The 22,747-nt window shown below is 36.8% G+C and overlaps 1 protein-coding gene across 1 annotated transcript; it reads right to left on the reverse strand.

Annotated features, from left to right (window-relative positions):
* Positions 1 to 2,014: 2,014 nt before the first annotated feature.
* LOC137273706 (V-type proton ATPase subunit G-like) lies at positions 2,015 to 22,732 on the reverse strand. Its single transcript, XM_067806506.1, has 3 exons — positions 22,307 to 22,732; positions 5,497 to 5,597; positions 2,015 to 2,437 (listed from the first exon to the last, which is right to left on the reverse strand). The coding sequence occupies exons 1-3, from the start codon at positions 22,386 to 22,388 to the stop codon at positions 2,270 to 2,272; spliced, it is 351 nt and encodes a 116-aa protein (XP_067662607.1). The 5' UTR covers positions 22,389 to 22,732; the 3' UTR covers positions 2,015 to 2,269.
* Between the last annotated feature and the right edge of the window lie 15 nt (positions 22,733 to 22,747).

Consider the following 22,747-nt stretch of genomic DNA (forward strand, 5'->3'; position numbering starts at 1 on the left):
CTTGTGTCAATATATGATGATTGGTGATATGAGTTGTCAATTGACTTGTTGCTCCCCTCTCAAAGTGATGATTTATTGACATGAAAATGTAAAGCAATGAATGATGTAAATGTAAAGCAGAACACTTTTTGGTTTTTTATCTGAGCTCTTTGAAAGCATCACACCTCCCTAATTAGCCAAACTCTGTTGGTAATTAAGCTGATAGGATTATGAGGGGCCAGAGCAGGAACACTCAAGTGCTCAGGGTCCTTCTGGGAAGAGTTGTTAACAAGGTGTGAAAACTTGGGCCAATGTGGTAAGGGCCACTCTGGGAATGTACATTTGAATTGGTGATCGTAACTACTCCTTTGTACATGGATGGTGAGCAAATAGATTTGGTTTTGATATTGCATGGCCAGTATAGCTAATTTTGCCTGTTGTATGCATCTGTATTATTAATTACCTGAAAAGAATATTAATGAATTTATTTTGCAGTTGTACTAAGTTGACATTACATTATGTGCTTTCATTTTCTGTCTTGCAATGGTCCCCAAACCTGGATATTTCTTCAGTTATGCATCAGGTCCTGGGAAAGGCCTGATACAAGTCTTGGGTGTTATCCACTATGGTGAACCTCATGGGAACCAGTATGGTGCACATACAAAAAGGAAACATAGCGACAATTAAGTGCCAAATAGGTGAGGTTAACAGATAACATATCAAAAGGGTCACAGAGCAACAAACATGTTCCAAAAATTTAAATTCTGTAACTAAAATAATGCTTCTTTCAATACCTACATGTATTCCCATCGGACCCATCTTTGAGTGCATGTGCAGCACACAAAGTGGAGAATTGTGAGTATCTTTGGAAAATTGCACACACTGGTTTTGATCGGCAGACAAAGATTGTTTACTATCAGGTACTAATAAAACACTTTCATTAAATCATAAACATGCTAAAAAAGTCAATGTTTACTTGCCATGGATAATCAACCCAAAGGAATGGTGTAAAAGGAAGTTGCCATTGAAACACAAAGTGACATTTCTGGAGGCAGACAACCATTCACAGTTCCTGCAGCTCCAATATCCATACCAAACTACCAATACCTCTTTCAGGCAGGATAATACTACTGCCTGTTTCTCAAGACCTCTTTCAGGCAGCATAATACTACTGCCTGTTTCTCAAGATCTCTCCCTCCTAGTCTTGACACCAAATGGAGTGATGCCTATGATACCAGGTTCTGTCTTAGTGGACATTTTCCAGTACATTGTCTACCTTGAGACTTTACAGATATACATTTACACTAAAATGTTACAACAGTACTGTCTTTTCACTAATTTAACACTTTGTATAATAAAAACTAGTTTCTGTAACCCGAAATACTGGGGTAATTGCACAGCTGAGTGACATAAAATGTTTTGAGTGAGTTTAGTTTTATGCTGTCCTAAGCTACATATCAGCGTCAAAAGGTCTGAAAGGATTTGGTCTTCATAACCAGGAACATGTATACTTAATTCCAATTTCTGGTTGTAACATCAGGGTTACTAGGACTCACAACATAATGTACATATTAAAAAGTCCCTCATATGTTCCTTTCCCTTTTCTCAATGACTGAAGTAAAATGTTTTGGTCATGTCTGGTAAAGGAGTAACCACCATACAAGTTCAATGGGCCAAAGTGTTGACCTGCTCAAGTTGTTTTGCTATTTTCTCCAGCATGATAATGTTGAATCTTTGTCTGGACAAAGCATCCAAAATATTCTCTCAATTTTCCATGAACCATTCGGATTCCAAACCATCATATTTGACAATTGACATTTTGTCACGTCATGCCTCCAGAAACTTCACTCAACATTGTTCAGATGCCACAGCATATTACATGAGACATTAATACATCTTCCAAATGTAAAAAATCATGCTTTGGTATTGTGTTTGGTGGAAACAGTCTCATGTTGTTGCAATTGGATAAGATAATAAGCCATAACAAAAAGCGGATTATTGTTTCAGGTAATGTGAAGTTAAAAGGAAACGAAAACAAGTTTCAAGATTTAATATCAATATTCAGAACAAGTGAGATTGACCAGATTGAGATGACGCCACAAACACATAATACACAGAACGTCATGTAGCAAAACTATTACTGACATAACCAGAACAATCAAAGGAACACCTACCATAACTTTCAAAATGATAATGTTTGACAATTCAGTCCTTGTCTGTCATTACTGAAATTCTCCATGTATCTCCCTGAAATTCTCTATAGAAGGAACAAAGAGGAGCTTTGACAAGATTATAGCTGCAAATTTTCATGCAATTCAGGTTTGATGTCATAGACAATATCCAAAAGACGTCTCAAAGCAGCTTCACTGTTGCGCTTGACACTCTCATTGAGCTCAGAGATCTTCTGGCGTGTGTTCTCCTCAATTTTGGTTTCCATATCACCACGGGATCCTAGGACCTGAAATGGAAACATTACTTTTGTCACTCTAATCAAAAATACAAAACTACCCAAAGGCACAATTCACCAATACACCTGTCTGTGTGCCAGGTTTGTTGTTTTTAGGTTCTGATTTGGTAATGACAAATTTGCACAGATGGACAGATAGATGGGCACACTGAGTCCATTCTTAATACCAATCCCCACAAATGCATTCACATAAACAAAAAAAACACTATGTCTAGGCACATGGATGCCCCCGCTGCTGAAGGAAGAGTTCCCTACACTGAGTGTGCTCTGATGATTAATTTCTACTGAACAAATTTAATAAACATCTATGCCACTATGAGATGCACACCTTTTGACTCCCAATGAAACACACATACAAGCTTAATCGATTATGTTGAGCACTTTTTGTGGAGAAGTGGATAGATTTAATCCCCTAATTTGCTATCATCAGAGAGAAATTCCACAATATTTATCTAAGTTCAAATTGTCTCTAAACATACAAAATACTATAAAATACAAAAACAGCATATGACACGCACACCTTTAGAGTCTCTATGAAAGGCATATGTAAGTTAGATATGATTTGTGCAGTGGTTGTTGAGGAGAAGTGGAAAAAAAGTACACCCCCTGTTTTATGGGACAAATAGATCCCAATTCCAAGTTCAAATGTCTGTAGAATAGACCAAATTAAGAATTTGGTTGAACAAGGTATGAGATGCACCCCTTTAGAGTCCCAATGAAACACATGTAGAGTTCAATCAATTCTGTTGAGCAGCTTTTGTGGAAAAGTGGATATACTTCAACCCCATTAAACACTATATTCAGAGAGAAATTAAACAAAATTTATGTAAGTTCAAATGGAACTAAAATTGGCAAAATAAATATAATAGAAAAACAAAATATGAGATGAACACTTTTAGAATCTCTATAAAGCACATAAGTAACATATATGAATTCCATAAAGTAGTTTTTGAGGAGAAGTGGACAACATACACCCCCTGACCCAGTCCTCATTTCACTATCATCATTGAGAAATATAGCAAAATGTACATAAGTTCAAATGTCTCTACACTTACAAAAAAACCCTGAAATACAAAAACAACATATGAGATGCACACCACTGGAGTCCCACATTTAAGTTTGTTGAATTCCATATAGTAGTTTTAGAGAAGTGGACAAAGTACATCTCTGTTTCATACGGACAGACACCGAGAGCAATCCTATATGCCCCCAGCCATATTATTATGGCACAAAAATCCCCTGTTGTGCTGAAGTTAACCCTGTTGCAAACCAGCTAAATTCAGTGCAGACTGCAATTAACAGTAGTCACTGTACGTATCATTTTCAAATATTTAAAAACATTCAGGGTTTCATGATGTTACGGCGCTGATCAAAACAACCTTAACTAGAGGAATTTCTGTAACTAACCTTAACCATGGGTTCAAATATATATAGGTAACTTGGTTCCAACTAGTGGCAAAGGACAACCTCAAGAATAAAAGTTTGATCTGAAGTATATTATTATAACAACAGAGCTACATATGAGGTAACAATGAACACCAGAAATAGAATTTAAATATTATCTCCGTATTCACACAATGGAGATATAACAAGCCACTAATGTGGTATCACACCTGAGGCATAAACTTGCCCAACCCCTTACAAAATACACTGAGACTTATTTGAGTGCTTATATCACCGTGCGCAAGTGTATAGAGTTTAAGGAGATTTACATTGCTCCTAAAATGTCTTCCTACAAAATACACTGAGACTTTTTTGAGTACTTATATCACCATGCACAAGTGTACAGAGTTTTAGAAGATTTACATGGTTTTCAAGAATATTTACTCGAAGCCAAGGTATTGATTTGATAGGAGTCAATTAATGAATAAGTGCGATAACTAATAGTTTAGACGGTTATGTCTAAATATGAAAATTCGACAAGTCAAGGATATCAAATGATAGTCGATTAGGGATACAAAAACACAGTTAAAAGACTCTTAGTCTACCGTGAATTATTCTGAAATTGAATACACTTCAGAGGAATTTTACCGTGTTCCAATAAAAGGTTTAAGTATTCTTATAATAGGATTCACTACACTACACAGCTATTACACCTGATAATATGGCATCAAACAGTACTGGACCTACCGTGACATATAGAATCACATTCCACACATTATTCCCATAAATATCCGGTAAGTGAATAAAATACCACACACTGGTAGTTCAATCCAAAAATGGTATAAAGTTCCCACTATCTGATTATCCTGACTGTCTTGGTTAAGGAACGCTGAATCAGCGACCGACTCATGCCAACATGCATTATGTCTGAAGGCGAGATTTTTACTGAGTAACCCTAACAAGCGTTCAACATATTTTATATGAGAGGCGCGGACATCAACGTAGACAACGTCAATTGACGTTAGGTTATCCTTCAGCCGATGCCAAAAAGTGCTTTGTCCAACCCGATAAAATTACTATCATGAAACAATAACAAGCCGTAATAAGTAATTCTTAACACCATTACAGAGTTCACGACTTGAGGAATCCTATCGTGTAAGGACAGTCAACAGTAATGCATTAAACAATAAACTAGACGACTTAATGCGTGACCGACCTTCACGAAAATAATGAAGTTACCAGTTCAGAAAATAACTGTGTTACAGTTAGAGATTAATGGATGTTAAAACACACCTGAAAAGTAAGCCACAAACACAGGCTACCCATAGCTATCAATTTCTACATATCTACTAAATTTTGCTGACAGATATTAAAAAGTTTTTGAGTTGTGCTCCGGAAACGAAACACACCTTTCACTTTTGAGACAAAGTCTGAATCGTTCGTTATTATATCTATCTATTTTGGTCTAAAAATATTGAATGGCTTTTGAGTTATACTCTGGAAACAATATGATTACGGGCAGACAAGATAGACAGATGGATGGAGGGACAGACAGACAGACGAGGGGGATATGCAGGGGGGATATAAAGCAAGCAACTGTAAGACATATTAACTGACCATAACAAGCCCAGTTGTCACAACAAATACATGCACAAAAAGTATCAAACCTTGGCTTCATACTCTTTGTACTGTTTCTCTCGATCCCCCTTGTATGCATTGATCTCTCCATCAGCCTCCTTCTTTGCTTGTTTCAAACGGTTGGCTTTCCCTAAAAGACAATGTAATGGTTATTTTAGTTTACCAAACATGCTTTCGTACTGTACAATGGTAAAACTAAAAGTTTTAATGTTTTCCAAAACACTTGATGCATGTAGATACTACAGGTTGTGACTGTGATTCAATGGACAGATAGTGACTGTGATTCAACAGACAGGTAGTCACTGCAATTCAACAGGATGAAAATGACTGTGATTCAAAGGACAAATATAGACTGTGATTATTATTTTAACAGGCAGATAGTGAATGTTATTCAACAGGCAGAAAGTGACTGTGATTCAACCGACAGATAGTGACTGTGAGCATTAAATACTTTGTACTTCAGAGTTCTAAGTTTAAAAAAAATCTGACTTTACAGTGTGAAACACTTGCATTTCAAAGATAATTTCAGGACATTCCAAATTAAATCAATTAAAAGACACGTTTAAAAAATGTGTTTAAAATCATTCGCTAAATGTCCTTTATTCTTGACTTCTTGATTTTACCATTTCCTGAAACTATTTGCAGCTCCATAGCTCCATAAAAAAATTATCTAACTGAATATTTCCATTAAGATGCACAGCATACTGTTCAAATTCAATTTCACAGTCTGTATTGTCTTTTCAGAAGGAAATTATTAAAAACTGAACAAAAATCTTGATATAAAGATATCTAGGTAAGCACCTGTCCGTACATTTTGGGAATAACTTCAGACATGTATGAGTTTGTCCAGAAATTTGTCTGTATTCACACAGCAAAACATGGGTACCTGGTGGGATAAGTCATGTGATTATTAACCATTTAGTGCCTCACAGGCAGCTATACAGATGGATGCTAGGTGCTACATAAATGAAGTATTGTCATAAATTGATATTGCAGTGAAGCCATGGGCTGCCTGAACAGTTGGGCTGTAATGATGCATCAAACTATTGATAGATTGCAATAGTTGAGTCTCCAATAGCATGTAACTTATTGTAGAAATGAAAGAGTATCAATGCATTGATAGTAAGTGTGACTATTGATAGTTTAGTAATTCACTTCCATTCATAATTGCGGAGCACAGAAATTACAGAAATTACCACTTTTGATAATTGTTCTGTTCTCTCGGTTGTTGCTTAAAACCTATGATAGACAATCAACATGCACGACCCACCGACAGAACTTTACCGACCATACATCAACAGGAGGGTGTGCATGTCACTTGGCGATGGGGCTATCCAATAACTGATGATACAGTCACTGCAACTCCCCTCGAAAATGACTGTTTTGCAGTTACTGATGTAAGTAAACTTATACTTAAATTTGTGATCATAATTAAAGTCTTCCATTGAACTGAGGTAACCATCTTTCTTGTCCATCTTGCTTTCTCCAGCATTCTCTTCGCAATCTGGACAGATTTCTCTGCAAGTCCATCGGACTGTGAATGATTACGAACTAGTTGTGACATGCTGAAATCCTCTTGGATTTGCGAATTCTTGAAATTCCCTTGATGTAAACTGTGGCCCATTGTCACTGCGTAGTTCTACAGGTATTCTATGTCTTGAGAAAATTGATTTCATGTGAGTTATGAATGTCTTACAAAAGAAATATATATACCTGCTTATACCTTATGTTATATCTCATTATTTGTCGCAAGATATAGCAAATTTACTGACATCATGCAATGTTTCCTTGCATAGTTTATGTTAATATTTCTATAAAGAGAGCCAACACCACTAACCCATAGGCACATAGCCTTGTAGTTACCACTCGTACACAGCAATGCCAGTACCTGGCATACTATGCATCTGTATTTATGTAAAGTATGGTCTTTGAGAGCCAACACAATAAATCCATAAGCACTTCGTCTTTCAGTTATTACTGATACACTGTCATATTTCTGTGCTGCATAGCATTTCTATGTGTTTATATAAAGTATGGATACTGAGAACCATCACTATCAATTCATAAGCACTTAGCTTTTGCAATTACTACTGGCTCACAGTAATGCCTCTACCCTGCATGGTAAATTCTTATGCATGCATTTACAGTGTTCCCAGAAATTATTGAGAAAATCTTTGTTTTTTTTCTAATGATGCTAAGATTGGAAAAAGGGCTTTCACTATGCACTAAGCATACTAAATAAGGGACACAACTCTTGAAGGCTTAGAAGGCAGCTCATTACGTCAAGAGTTATCTCACTTGTCTGAGCAGATGGCTTCCTGTGTTGACATGGCAGAATTTACAGCAAGAGAGAAAAGAAAGCTCATTCTAGATGATTTTGAAAGGGGTGAGGCTGATACTAAAGTGTTAGCTTGTAGACATGGTATTCCTCTGTCTACAGTTTACAGAACTTTGAAGAATATTCAAACAGGAACCAGGATAGAGCACAAAGCAGGGGCAGGTCGGCCTAGAAAATTCAGTGTTGTGGATCGCCAAAGACTTGGGCAGATTGTGAGTAGGGGCAAATTGAAGAACATCAGAAATGAAATGATAAGCAGAGGAAGTCCTCAGGTATGCAATGAAACAGTTAGGCAGGAATTACAGAGACTTAATTGGGTGAGAAAACATGGAATTCCCTCGCCATTGATGAAAGATGCACAAAAGGAAAAACGTTTAAACTGGTGTTGGGCTCATGAAAATCAAGATTGGGATAATGTTTTCTTTTCGGATGAAAGTTCTGTTTGGCTTTTCCCTAATTGTGTGAAAATTTGGACCAAAGATACAGTCAAACCTATCTACCAGCGACCAAAACATAGCCCGAAGTTTCACATGTGGGGTGGCATATCGGCTCGCGGAGTGACGCCATTGTGTGTTTTCACGGGAAACTTGACAAAAGAAAGATACGTTGACATTCTAAATGGTCACCTTCTTCCAACAGCACAAACATTGTATGAAGATGATTGGATTTTCCGGCATGATAATGACCCAAAACTCACTGCGCGCTACACAAAACAGTGGTTGTCGGGCGAAAATGTTCAAGTTTTAGACTGGCCCAGTTACAGCCCAGACCTAAACCCAATTGAGAATGTGTGGGGAGTCATGAAGGACAGAATAAACCAAAAGGGACTGAGAAATATTGAAAATATGAAGGCCGAGGTGGTCCAATATTGGGATACCCTGTCACACGATTACCTACAAACTTTGATGGGTAGTGTGCCTAGGCGTATTCAGGCATGCATTGCTGAGCGAGGAGGTCTAACAAAGTACTAAAACAAGACTGAGACTGTAAAAGGATGATGTTTTAACATGTTTATGTAAGTAAAACGCCAGAAGTTAATAAACGTAATGAGTTACATGACGCAACATGATTCTCAATAATTTCTGGGAATACTATATACTTAGTACAGAAACACCGACCCACCACTATTAACCTATTTTCATGCCTGTGTCTGCTTGGTAGTTATATGATGACATCCAGGTAGTAAACATATATCAACAGAAGTGTATGTCTCAAGGGACATTGGCCTCTTTATTGAATAAATATGTCTGTCTGAATGTCTTGCTGAGAATGTCACCAACAAGTCGTCTGACCCATTCCACATAAACAGATCTGTGCATGTCTTCTCCCATGGCCTGGTAAGAATAGTTGTTGTAATCATTGGTTTTTTATGTTGAGAATGTCTGAGTTCCACACCAGTACATGTAGTACATCTGGAGATCATATCTGTTATCTGTGTGCTCATATCTGGCCAGAAGATATCTCTCGCACATCATTTAGACTTGAGTCCAATGAGTATTTCCTGCAGCATTTCGTGCCTCATTGCTTTGAGAATGTTTTTTCTTTCTCCTCTGAAAACATTTGTCTATTTTTGACAGTTCATCTCTATGTTTCCAGTATTAATGTACTTGACTGGGTACCAAGGATTTGTAGTCAGGCCATATGTTCAAGATGATAGACTTCAGTATCTTCAAATCTTTATCCTTGCTAGTGGCTTACCTAATATTTCTTCCAATCTTTGCACCAGTAGCAGGTAGATTAGACGGTAAAGTATGAACATAGCAAGCAATATCATTCTCCAGATTTCCACAATCTTCTCTAGCAGGAACGTGTGCTCTGGATAACATGTCAGCTACTAACTTTCCTTTGTCTTGTTTGTAGATTAATGAGAATGTATACTTTTGCAGCCTGAGCAATATCTGTTGTAACCTAAGTGGTGCAGCTGAGAGTGTTTTTTTGAGAATGGATTCAAGTGGTTTGTGATCTGATTCTGCATTAACATCTCTACTGTAAGTACACTGATGAAATCTTTCCAGGCTGGACACTACAGCCAATAGCTCCTTCTCAATTTGTGCATAGACCTTGAAGCATATGCTACTGGTTGATCATCTTGCGACAACATGGCTCTGAGCCCGTACTTAGATGCATCACAAATAACAGTAACTGGTTTTGTGACAACATAGTACCTGAGTACTAGATTTGGATCTGCAGTAAGATATGCAACAATCCATTTAAATGCATTTTGTTGTTCATGTGACCACATGAACTCTGCATCCTTTCTAATAAGTTGTCTTATTGGTTCAGATAGTTATGAGAGATTTGGAATATGCCAAATAGTTTATGAAACCTAGCAGACTTTCCACTGTCCAGAGAGTCATGGCCTTATCACTGAGTGCAGTAGGCACTTTTATGTGGAGGATGTATTAATGTAGTAACTGATGGATCTATTTCTATGTGGTAAGGCTTGTTGAGATACTAAAGCCCTGAGAGGATTCCAGAAAATTCTCCTATAATTTCTTCCATCTTGACATACATCACTTTGATAACATTAAGTTCCAGTGAAGTTTTGCAACCTAATAGAGGAATCTGTTCAGTGTCCATGATGTGAAATTCTAATTCAATGTCTCCACATGAAAGCTTGCACTTCCCAAACTGTGGTATTATGTTGCCACTGTAACTTTTCAGTTTTACAAATGATTTTCGAAAGAGATTTTATTGGTAATCTCTGATTTAACTGAATTTGCTTAGTGGAATGATGTTGGCTTGCGAGCCTGTATCCACTTTAAAGGTCACATGCAACATATAACACAACTTTGTAGATTCTGATACCTTTCGGTATGCACTTACTGAAACAAATCATCAAAACTGACAATTCAGCCTATAAAGTTGAAAAAGAAAACTGTGATGAAAAAAACAAGCCAGTGAATTCAGAGTTCAAATGATTCACTAAATTTCCCCCAGCGCTGGACGAAAAACTGGTTTCAACAGCTGTGCTGCGCCCATAACGAATGCGCAATGAATAGGTTCGCAGAGCTTGAAACAGTATGCATGCCCGGAGTATGAGGTCGTGAGCAGTAGTCTAATCTAGGTTGTCTGCACAAACAAGTAAATAATCTACTAGTTACATAAAAAGAAAATGTTGATTGTGGTAAGCAGCCTCTGTCACAGAGAAAGCTCAATGTCTGGTTTATTGACACCTATATGTCTGCCTGGCTGTCTGCAACAGACAATATGCAATCCACAGCTTCAATCACTGACCACATATCAGGCTAAATGCCATAAACAAAATATATTTATTTATGACTTGTGCGATTACACGCTTATAATTTTTTTTTTTTTTTTACGAGCAGCAATGCATATTATATGTCATGAATAAGTGGTAATTGTGTTTTAATTATGTTTGATTTTTTGGTTGCATGTGGCCTTTAATGCTCAGTTAATGAATATAGAACAGGTATAATTAGTGGTAACGCTAATTAGATTACCCAACAAAGGTCCCCATTTGGCATATCTTGTGTCTGTATCCTTCAAAGGAATAACCGATAACACACTGACTGATTAATTACTTTTATGTGGATATAAATGTGGATTTGTCAAAAGGTAGTGTTTATGTATGTACATTTACTAATCTATACTGAATACACTCTGTCATGTCTGTGTCTGTGTAAAAACAACACCCTTCTTTCAAAGGATTAACCGCCAATTCCTTGACTGATTGCTCATTATTGGCTTACTAAATCATTTTTTTAAAAGAATGACAGACATTATGCAATTATTTGCTAGGTGTGCCATCTTGGGTGACCAATGAGACTATACACCAATGTGAAAACGACACATCACTTTTTCGTACATTAGACTGTTAAAAGACACATCACTTGAGAAATCTGCAGATGAATGGTATATCACTCGTTCTTGTGGATATTGATGAATACATTCCTCAAATAAGGTAATAGCTTGACATTGCTCCTATAACTTTAATTTATTTTACCACAGCTAGGTGTATGCACTTGTTTATGTGGCCACTAACTGGTCATATACCAACAGATTCGTGGGTTCTTTTAAGTGCACAGGGTTGTGTACTGTACACTAGGGGTTGTGACAACACTGAAAGAATCTGCACACAAAGTTGACTCCAAGGTTTTTACACCCGGTCACAGGTGGGCTTGATCCCAAAACCTCAACCTCACTGGATCACTAGTCTGGCACCTTAGCCAGCTCGCCCACCATGATTATAGAGTAATTATGATTATAAGACCAAATATAAAGACGTACATTGACAAGTGTCTACTGGTGAGTGAAAATTTACAAACCAAGTGAATTTAGCAACTGAAGAAATTTATCGTGCAGTATTTTCACTTCGACCCCCACCTCGCTTCCGTGGAAGTCCTTATGTTACAAGTTATGTCATGCAAATTCCGTTTTGGCCATGATTAGATTACATATTTTACTAGTAGTAGAGAGTAGTTTTGATTTTCTACCTTGATGAAAACAAACCATAATCTCAATAATTCTAACTGACTTTAGCCTGTGACTTCATGATGTTAAAAAATGGGGACACCTTGTCAGAGGATAAATGCTATTTAAGTTTGTTTTCACCGACGAAGAAAATCAAAATTACTTTCTCCTGATAGTACATATATATTTGATTGATGGACAATAGAATTTTGTATGACATTGCTTGTAACATACCAATTTCACTCTTGGAATCGAGGCGGGGGTCAATATATTACTGTCAATAATATTGTCACTTCGACTACAACCTCGCCTCCGAGGAAGAAATTGTTATGTTCATGCAAAATCATTTTGGTCAGCAATGTGTTGTAAGTAGTCTTGATTTTATAACTCGATGAAAACAAGTCTCAATAGCATTTTCTATCCTGGAAGTGAGATAGAGGGCGAACCATCCGATTTAGTATATACGACAGGCTTCCACAACGCTCGCTTCACACACACACAAAAAAACATTTAGCAAAAACTATGGGGTTGCATTGAAATCTGTGCATAGTGACATCGCCCGACCCCAAAGAGCAATTGACGGCAACACAACAATTCAGCATGTCTTTGTTAACATCGAGAAATCAACAAAATGACAAGCTTACAACACATTTTCTGTACAATTAACTGAAAATCGTTCCTCCTATGATGTCATTGCACGGCTCTGGCGACAGAGTTACGTAACCTGTGTGTGGTTTCGTTGGTGGGCAAGAGTGAAGCAGATGGCTTTTGGGCAACTTTTAATCACTTGGCATGAATTAACCTCAAGTTTTTAAGAATGGGTTAGGTGACTAACCACAAGTCTTTCATAGGTAATGGTTAAAAGAGCACAAAAAAATTTGAGTTTATTTGTTCTATAAAATCTCCACATAAATAGGAACAAACTGGATCAGTCATTATCAGGAAATCTGAAAGAGCTTGCACTGCTGTGACACTTTATGAACACCAGACAAGAACTACCAGTGATATTTAAGAAATACAGATCAATCTACCACCATGTAAAGTGTAATAGAGCACACGTTTGCCATGCACTATTACAGTTAAAGACGATGTACGTCCAGATTCAGGTCTATGTTATTTTAGTCGGCCAATAACGTCAACCATATTGGGCAATATGAATGTTGCATTTCTTCTATTAAAGTAACTTTAGATCGGTAAATTCAGTCGAAGCTGTCTGAGTCATAGTTTGTTTATTCGAAAGTAAATAAGGCCACCGGCCCATTTTACATGTGACGGTATAAACACAATCACATTACCTTTAAAGCCAGTTGAATTGAGCATCTATAGTCATAATGAATACATACATAAGTACAGGTTACTAACTTAACTTCAGTAAAGCAAAGTGAAGTAAAGTATGAGGAAAAACATACTTAACGAGACAGACAGTGGTATAGCTACTGAAATTACAAAGTTTCTTGTACGGACATTAAGCCATGGTAATTCATGGATGAATGCACCATAAAGTGATACAACAATAGCATTAATATGGAACACCACATGTAATGGATATGCAAAGTTATAATAATAAAATATGAGTAACTACATTATATTAGCTTTAACTTTAAAGACTTGCCCATTATTTAATACAAAAGGTATACTATACACGACAGTCTATGGTGTCCTTATCAATTTTGCTCAACAAATATATTTTTATACTGAATGAACTAAAGATAATAGTACACAAATAGTGAGCATCAAGAGTCTAAGTATAAATAGCATTGAAACCAAAGGTATGCCATGGAAAGTACCACCAGACCATTTTGCATGTACAAGAGGCAATATAATGATTACATTATCTTATGGCGCACCATAAGAGATAAATATAAATATAATGAGTTATATATATAAATGCATGCCATTGTTGTACTTGCTTAAATGATTTCCACACCTTATACTGCGGAGAGTACATGCCTCGGTCACAGTCAACTTATTATCAGATTTGCACAGCTGATATATTATATAAGGGCAAAACAACTGCATTACTTGCAGAGCGCCAGTATAGTAAATACATGTAAGTATATCTGATGCTTGGCATTGATATATTTCTTTAATAGATTCTACAAGCTTTGTACTACAGGGATACATACTTCACCAAGGAAACAATAATGTATTTAAATATCAGATTTATACAGCAGATATATGTTCACAAAGGCAACAAAACACTATAGTATAGGAGAGGAGGACTTCCAAAGTCTAAGGAAACGTGACCTTGAAACAAACAATATACCGTGAGAGTACCACCAGACCGTTTGACGTATATGAGCATTATAATAAATGTGTTATTTCATGAGGCACCAATGTTGTAAATACATGTAGATATGGTGAATACATAAGAAAATAGGAAAATGCATACCACTGTGTTTTCCCTTGAAAGATTTGGTACACTTTATACTACAAAGGATACATACTTTTCCAGACAGTCAGCTATATACTTGTTATCAAAATTAACAAAGCAAATGCATTATTACACAAGATAACAAGAGCATGGTAATACCAGAAGGAATTGCTACTTCTGACAAGGCAAGAGAAGCTGTATATCACCTAATTTACATATAGAGGCTATATGATAGCGTTACTTTGTGAAGTTTAGAGTACCAAGAGCTAAAATGAATGTATAGTCTGGTTCATAATTATTGAGAATTTTTCTTCTTACTTTGAGCTATCCTAACACCTCAACTGATTCACTGATACTTAAAACTAAGTAATGGTATAAGGGAGGTAACTCTTCTTGGCCTACTGAGTATAGTACAATTAGAGTTACCTCCCCTGAATTAGTAGCAGACGTCAATTTCCTCAGCACTGTCAACAATGTCTGTTGAAGATAAAAGAAGGTTGATTTTTGAGTTGTGTAATCAAGGAATTGATGATGTAAATACATTGGCAGAGAGAACAGGAACTCCTCTTTCTACTGTGTATAGGATTAGGAAGAAGTTTAAAGAGGGAAAGGATTTGGGGCACCAGAAAGGAGCAGGGAGACCCAGAAAGTTGGACTTCTCAGATCGCGTCCGGCTGGGAATTTTAGCGTCTAAAAAGCAAAAGGCAAGCATCTCCAACATCAGGTATGAAATGATAGAAAGGGGATCAACAGTTGTATCAAAATCTACAGTTAGAAGAAATTTGATTGATCTTGGATGGGAGAAAAAGACTGGAATTCCTTCTCCTCTCATGAAACAAGAACATAAAGACAGGCGTGTTGAGTGGTGTTTGGCACATGAAAACTTTGACTGGGAAAATGTGATTTTTACTGATGAAAGCTCAATATGGGTATATCCCAATAATGTGAAAATTTGGACAAAGTCTGCGTCAGCACCGTTGTATCGACGACCTAAATACAGCCCAAAGTTTCATGTATGGGGAGGGATATCCTTATTAGGAACGACCCCGCTGTGTGTGTTTGAGGGAAATCTGACAAGTCAACGCTACATTAACATATTAGATAATTTTCTCCTTCCAAGTGCACATGTGTTTTATGGAAATGACTGGATTTTGCAGCAAGATAATGATCCTAAACATACCGCAAAACATGCCAAGCAGTGGTTTCAGGAGAAAAATGTGACTGCATTACCATTTCCTGCATATAGTCCTGACTTAAATCCCATTGAGAACATTTGGGGGATGATGAAGGAATGTGTGAATCAAAAGGGGTTGACAAAAATTGAAGACATGAAGAGAGAAGTGGTCCGATACTGGGACAGCATAACTCACGAGACACTAACCTCTCTGATAGGAAGTATGCCTACCCGTCTTAGACTGTGCCGTGAAGCTCAAGGAGACTTGATGAAATATTAAATTGTTACCTACACAACATGAAAAGGTCAGTTCACTTTCACAATACATTCAATTTTATCTGATTTGTTCTCGTTTAATAATATGAAATGCTTTAGCTATTCTCAATAATTTTGAACCATACTGTATATAGATTATGTATTATTACTATATTAATTTAAAAAACTTTGCATGTTTTTTAACGCAAGAAAGACATATTTTGCAAGACAGTTAACCAAGCATTTATTATCAGATTTACAAAGCTGATATATTTTTTGTATGTATGGTGAAGTACAATAATATATAAGTAAAATGCTATTTCTAAGGTCAGAATAAAAGGGACATTGCAGCAAAAAATGATATTCAGTTTCTTGAACAATGACAATACAAAAGGGACATAATCTTTCTTCTGGTGGAATGTTGCATCTTCTGCCAATATCAATCATTAGATTGTGATTTGAACAGCGGAATTACAAAGTGCTATACAGTAGACATGTAGGGGTAGAATAGACAGGTAGTCTTCTAATATGTGATTCACTTTGATTTGCCTGTAAAAACTCAACTTAGAGTAATGGGCTAGATTACTAAACCATGACTGTTTATCAATGTCCACACATCTTTGTTTAAACACACTAAGAAAATAATTAGCATTTTTGAGCCATGTTCAATCCAAGAAAAGCCAAGCCCTAACCTAAACAATAATTTTTTTTATCTTAAATGCCCAACAATCAATTCCATTTTCTGACAGTTTATATTGGTAGAAGTAGATATGCTTTAATATTGCATTATCTGGTTGAATACTAGTGATTTGTGTGATTGGCATTATTAGAAGCTGGTGAGTAATAAGACGGTAAGATTCTTTATGGATAACAACTTCTTTATTACATATGATGCGATGTTTCGGTATGGATCCTTATACCGTTATAACGGTATAAAGATCCATACCGAAAACGTCGCATCATATGTAATAAAGAAGTTGTTTTCACTCCTGCTTGACAATGGTATAAGGATCCATACCGAAATGTCGCATAATGTGTAACAAAGAAGTTGTTATCCATAAAGAATCTTACCCTCTTGGAATACTAGTCTTAGCCAATAACTAAATATCCTGACATATTGATTCACCTTGACAGAATAGCGTCCAAGTTCTCCTCTGGACACAATATTTGGTACTGTCCTACACAGGTGAAAAGTGTCCTTTAAAAACTTATCATGCACTCTAATAATACTGGGTGAGGGGTGAAAACCCCAGACTTCACCACCATATGGTAAGACAGGAATAATCTAAACATCAAAAACATGTAACAAAACATGTGATGAAAGATTCATTAAATATGGGATTCGAGACTTCAGTAATGACAGAACCCTTGTTGCCTGCTCTGACAATGTCTTTTGTGTAATATACCACGATCCAGAAGAAGAGAAGTGGACTCTGGGATACTTATAGGATGGGACTATATCAATAGAGCTACCAATGAGTGTGAAACGTTCATATAGTTTTAGTCTACCACCTTTCCTGAAAACTATCACTTTAGTCTTGTCAATATTAACTTTTAGTTGCCATTTATTGCAATATCTTGTCAATTTGTCAATTCTTTTCTGTAAACCTTCAACTGTGCTGTCAAACATAGCAATATCGCCAGCAAAGAACAAAATAAAAAGATTCAGTATATCTATGTCAATATATCTTTGATTATCCATAGACAAAAATTGAACAACATCATTGATAAAGAAAGAAAATAAAAATGGTGACAAGTGGCATCCTTGTCTAATGCCAAATAAGCATTCGAAAAAATTGTATCACCATCTTCTAAAGAAATATAACCTTTTACATTCGCATACATATTACAAAGTAAACGGAACATTTCACCTTTAATGTAACATATCCACAGTTTATAAAACAATCCTTTCCAAACAATTGAATCGAAAGCTGATTTCAGGTCAACAAAGACACAATACAGCCTGCCCTTATGCAGGGATATATACTTAGTAATAACAGATTCAAGCATGAAAATATTATCAGTTGTTCGCAACCCTTTGCGAAAAAATGCTCGTACAGAAACAAGGAACTTTTCATCTTTTACCCATTTATCTAGTCTGTGGCTGATTACCTTCGCAAATATTTTCCCAGACACTTTCAATAATGTTATAGGTCTGTAATTTTACTGTCATTAATATTGCCCTTATTGAATATAGGTAGTATGACTCCCCAAGCTGTCTGAGTAGTCACACAACATTCCATAGATGGAGTGTATGAATGAAAACACTGCCAATGTTGCCATGTTGCTATTTAAATGGGAGTTGAAGTGAGACATCTTATCTGTTGAAAAATATTAATGTTATGTTTCTAACAGTGACGTTAGCCGTGCAAAGCAACTGCAAACAAAACAAGAAGACACAGTCATCAATATCCCCTGTATTGTCTACAATTTCAGTCAAACCTGTTGCCATGGAAATGCGAAAAATATTTTATTAAGAATACCTAAACTACCACAAGGCACTAATACACCACCAGATCTATCTATGTGGCAAGTTTGATGAAGAAATATTGAATGGTTTTAAAGCTCTGCTTTGGAAAAGATAAATATGCACGGACGGACGGGGTGCATTTTTATACCATAGTACCCCATTTTTATCCCCCGCAAAACATGTTGTGGTATGGGGTATTACAGAATAGTTTTCTATAGGCGGCTGTGCAAGGCAATGACTACTGACATGCAACGTGACGTTGGTTACACTGTGATATATGAAAAAGTGTTTGATTATAAGGTGGCAGGCTAGAATGTTGCAGTGATGCCAATATATTGTGACGTAGTGCGAAACATTTATCATTTGATAAAGCAATGTCAGTGCCTTTGATCTTACACTGAAGAATCTTAGTATGCTAAATAATGGCATGTGAGAGACATACACTGTTCTTGTCAACAGATTGTTTTGGTGGAAGAAATTCATTAACATTTAATATAAGGCTGATATCATTGCATAGAATAGTCCAGTCACATGTCAGAATCAAATGTATCTGAATAAGTCGTCTCATGGCAGTTAATGCTAAGGCAAAGTTGGCATTGATGGAAGATAGAATGATCAGTTGATCCCATAGATCAGTGCCTCTTTAATAACATGATTATACAGAGAGTGAGTTAGTGCCGTTTTACACCTCTTATAGTAATATTCCAGCAATATCACAAATGGGGACATCAGAAATGGGCTTCACACGTGGCATCCCTGTGGGGCATCCAACCTGGATCTTTGGCTTGATAAGTCAGTGCTTTACCCACTCGACTACACCACCACCTCACATGATTACAGAAGTTAGAGCAAGCTAACGTAATTTCCTAATGATTCATAGAACCAAAATATGTGTACATGATCAGTCACCATTTTGTTGTTTTGGGAATAACTTTGAAGTTCTACCTACAACACTGCAGGAATGAGTGTTCCACAATCATACTATTTTCCATATGCCGTAATGCTGTGGGTGATCATGCATATTCACCATTTAATGAACATAAATCACGCATTCTTTCAGATTACATATCTACTGGGATGTGAGGCACAGTGGGACTGAGATGCAATACTTCAATATAGTGTGTATTTTATTTAAAGGGGCACTGATGCGGAGCAATTTCCGTGGACTGGTGTAAACTTTTGTTATTGTTTTTCTCCCGTGAGTACCCGGATGATATCCCAGAATTCGTGACTGGTTCGTGACCTCTGCTGCGCAGTCCGTAAGCGCAATTGATAGTTTAATCATAGACAGATCAACTGAGGTGAAGTCATTTTTACTTCATTCCAAATGTATTATGAAAACAAATGAAACACTTTGAAGGTTAATCATCTGCCCGTGGCAGAAATGGTAAAAAACTATTAGGACGGAAAACGTCTCTATATTTTGTCTCATAACCGTAGTTAGTTTATTGTCATACTAGTATGATTCTGAAAATTAATAAAAGAACACACGATCTGCTTATACTCATAGTAAATTTCTAACATAACAGCAACATTTATACATTGTATCAGGGATACTCTATAACAGGGATACTCTCTATATAGGCTCCCTGATTGTGTAGAATGCCAATGTGGATCCTATTTCACACGCTTACGCGATCTAGTGTGTTTTTTCTGTCATACAGATTCTGCTGAATGCTACAACAAATAAATTAAAACAAAATGCAAAAAAATGAATGTAAAACAGACTAATTTTATAGCAACGATGTCAGGCTACTACCTTGTTCAGGAATGTATCCATCAATATCCACGTGAAAGAAATCGTATTCCATTCATCTGCAGCTGGTAAGTAATCCTGCTCTGTGTCGCGTGTCTTACAACCGTCTCATTTGCGAAAAAGTAACACATCGTTTCACGTCTTTCGTTGGTGAAAACCAGATAAACCTCTGATTGGTCTCCCAAGATAGCACACCTGGCAACTAATTGTATGATGTCCACTATTCTAAGTAATTTAGTTAACCAATAATGAGCAATCAATCAATCAACGTAAGGGTGGTTAATTCTTTGAAGGGAGGATGTTGTTTTTGCACTTACACTTTACGACAGGGTGTAGTCATCTACACACACTGCCTTTTGACAAATCCGCTAGAAGATAAAAGTAATTAATCAATCAGTGAGTTATCGGTTAATCCTTTGATCGATGTTTGTTTTTGTAACTTAGTTGATAAACCCTCTTGCATCACTTACATGCACATATTACATAACATACAATACATTTGCCATTACAGACCTTAATTTATAATGTTGAGTATTTACTCCAGACAGGAGAAATGCCAAATGGGAACCTTTGTTGAGTAACCGAAGTGGTGTTACTACTAATTATACCTGTTATAAATTCATGAATTGACCATCAAGAGAATGATGACAAATAACACGTGTAGGTTTACACCATCAAACGCGAGTTACAGCAAGGAAGATGTAATCTCTGTGTCGCATGCAGCCTGAAAACACTATTGGGCCGAAACTGTTTTGAGGATACCAACGAATTTCGTTACATAAGGAATACACACGGGCATTTGCTGTGTACTTTGGTAAATAGGTGAAATAAGGGTTTTTTACGTAAGACAATTTTCAGATTTCTCTACCATAGGCAAAATCATCGTTTTTTGTTTACGAATTCAAATAAATCAACTGTGTGTTTTTATTATCATAAATAATAAACCATTGTAGCTACCATAGCTACCAAAAGTTTCGTAAGATATTTGCTATCACAGCTGAACCAACACTCAGAATTACCTAAATATAAAGCCTTGCAATCTTCCGTACTGAAACAAATGGCTACGTGCCTGTAGACATCATATTTTCATGTAACATGATTAAATATCAGGTTAAAAACACTGAAATAGGATCAAATTGGATCAGTAACTATACCATCCAAGCATCCGAAAAGAACTACACTGCTGGGATATTTGGTTACGATCAGACAAGGAATACCATAGATATTTTTAAAGAAATGGCATATAATGGGCATCCGGCCTCCCGACTGTTTAGGTGAAGAAATTCTGCTAATATGGACAGGAGCCCAGTTCCTTTGTCCGTCACGGTCGAAGGAGCGGGCGCTGACCAATTTGCGGTTTGATTTCGTAATTAGACCGTTGGTGAGAAACATTATTCGCTCCGCATCAGTGCCCCTTTAATGGCAAGTGGTGGTTAAATACAACAAAACACTTTGTACTTGCTTTTGACCAGAATGATATCTAAAATAACCTAGTGAATGTTCTCTACTCTTCACTTTATCAAGAACTGACAAATGCAATATGTTAATCAATATGCCCTTGAGCTAGGCAGGACACACCTTGACCATACAGAGGCGAATTTCTCCACTGATGACCAGTTAATTATGGACCATTGTGACATGTACTAATCGCCGAAACGCAAATGTCTCCAAATTGTAATGCCGAAGCTTAGTGTTTCACACGAATCACAAATCAATCACACTATTTTGATTGTGATATCCATAATACTTTTCGAACTGAATCGTTGGATCTAATATAAGTAATTTCTAAATGTCCAGTCTAAAACTTTTCCTTAGGTCAACATTTAGCCACGAAATTGGCTGAACAATTACCAAGCACGAAATATGTCGCTATCTCACGAAAACGTACATCCGTGTACGTGCGAAGGTGAATTGTATATTTTCACTGATGACCAGTTGAACAAAATATATGACTTCGACTTCTTACAGATTGATATAAACTAGTGAAACTCTTTACCATTTAAAAGATAATCACACAATATAATACGTTCATTCTTACTTCGTCTTGCATCGGCAACTTTCTCAGCAGCACGCTTTTCAGCAGCAAGCAGTTGCTGGATCCCTTGCGTTTGACTCGCCATCTTGTCCTCTCCCTTATCATGTGACGCTGTAATGTATAGATATCTACACACGACGTCATAGCTTGAATAAGCTATCCTCGGAGATCCATTCGGGTACTTTCCGTCACATAACAAGGGAAATTAGGGGAGATAAGCACTACGTTTGATGATTACGACTTCAAAACCAATGGTTTTGTTACTTCTGCGCTTGCGGTACGCTCATTTCATTATGCGTAGCACTGTTAAGGACCGAACTCAGTTCTTCACCGCAAAAGTGGAACTGAAAAGATAAAACCAACCATTTAATTTAGCCAGAGACCATATACCGAGGGACGGGCCTCAGCGCTATTTAGGGGCTGAACACTGCCGCGCGAGACAAC

Source organism: Haliotis asinina, chromosome 2 (assembly GCF_037392515.1).
Source record: "Haliotis asinina isolate JCU_RB_2024 chromosome 2, JCU_Hal_asi_v2, whole genome shotgun sequence".
NCBI lineage: Eukaryota > Metazoa > Mollusca > Gastropoda > Lepetellida > Haliotidae > Haliotis > Haliotis asinina.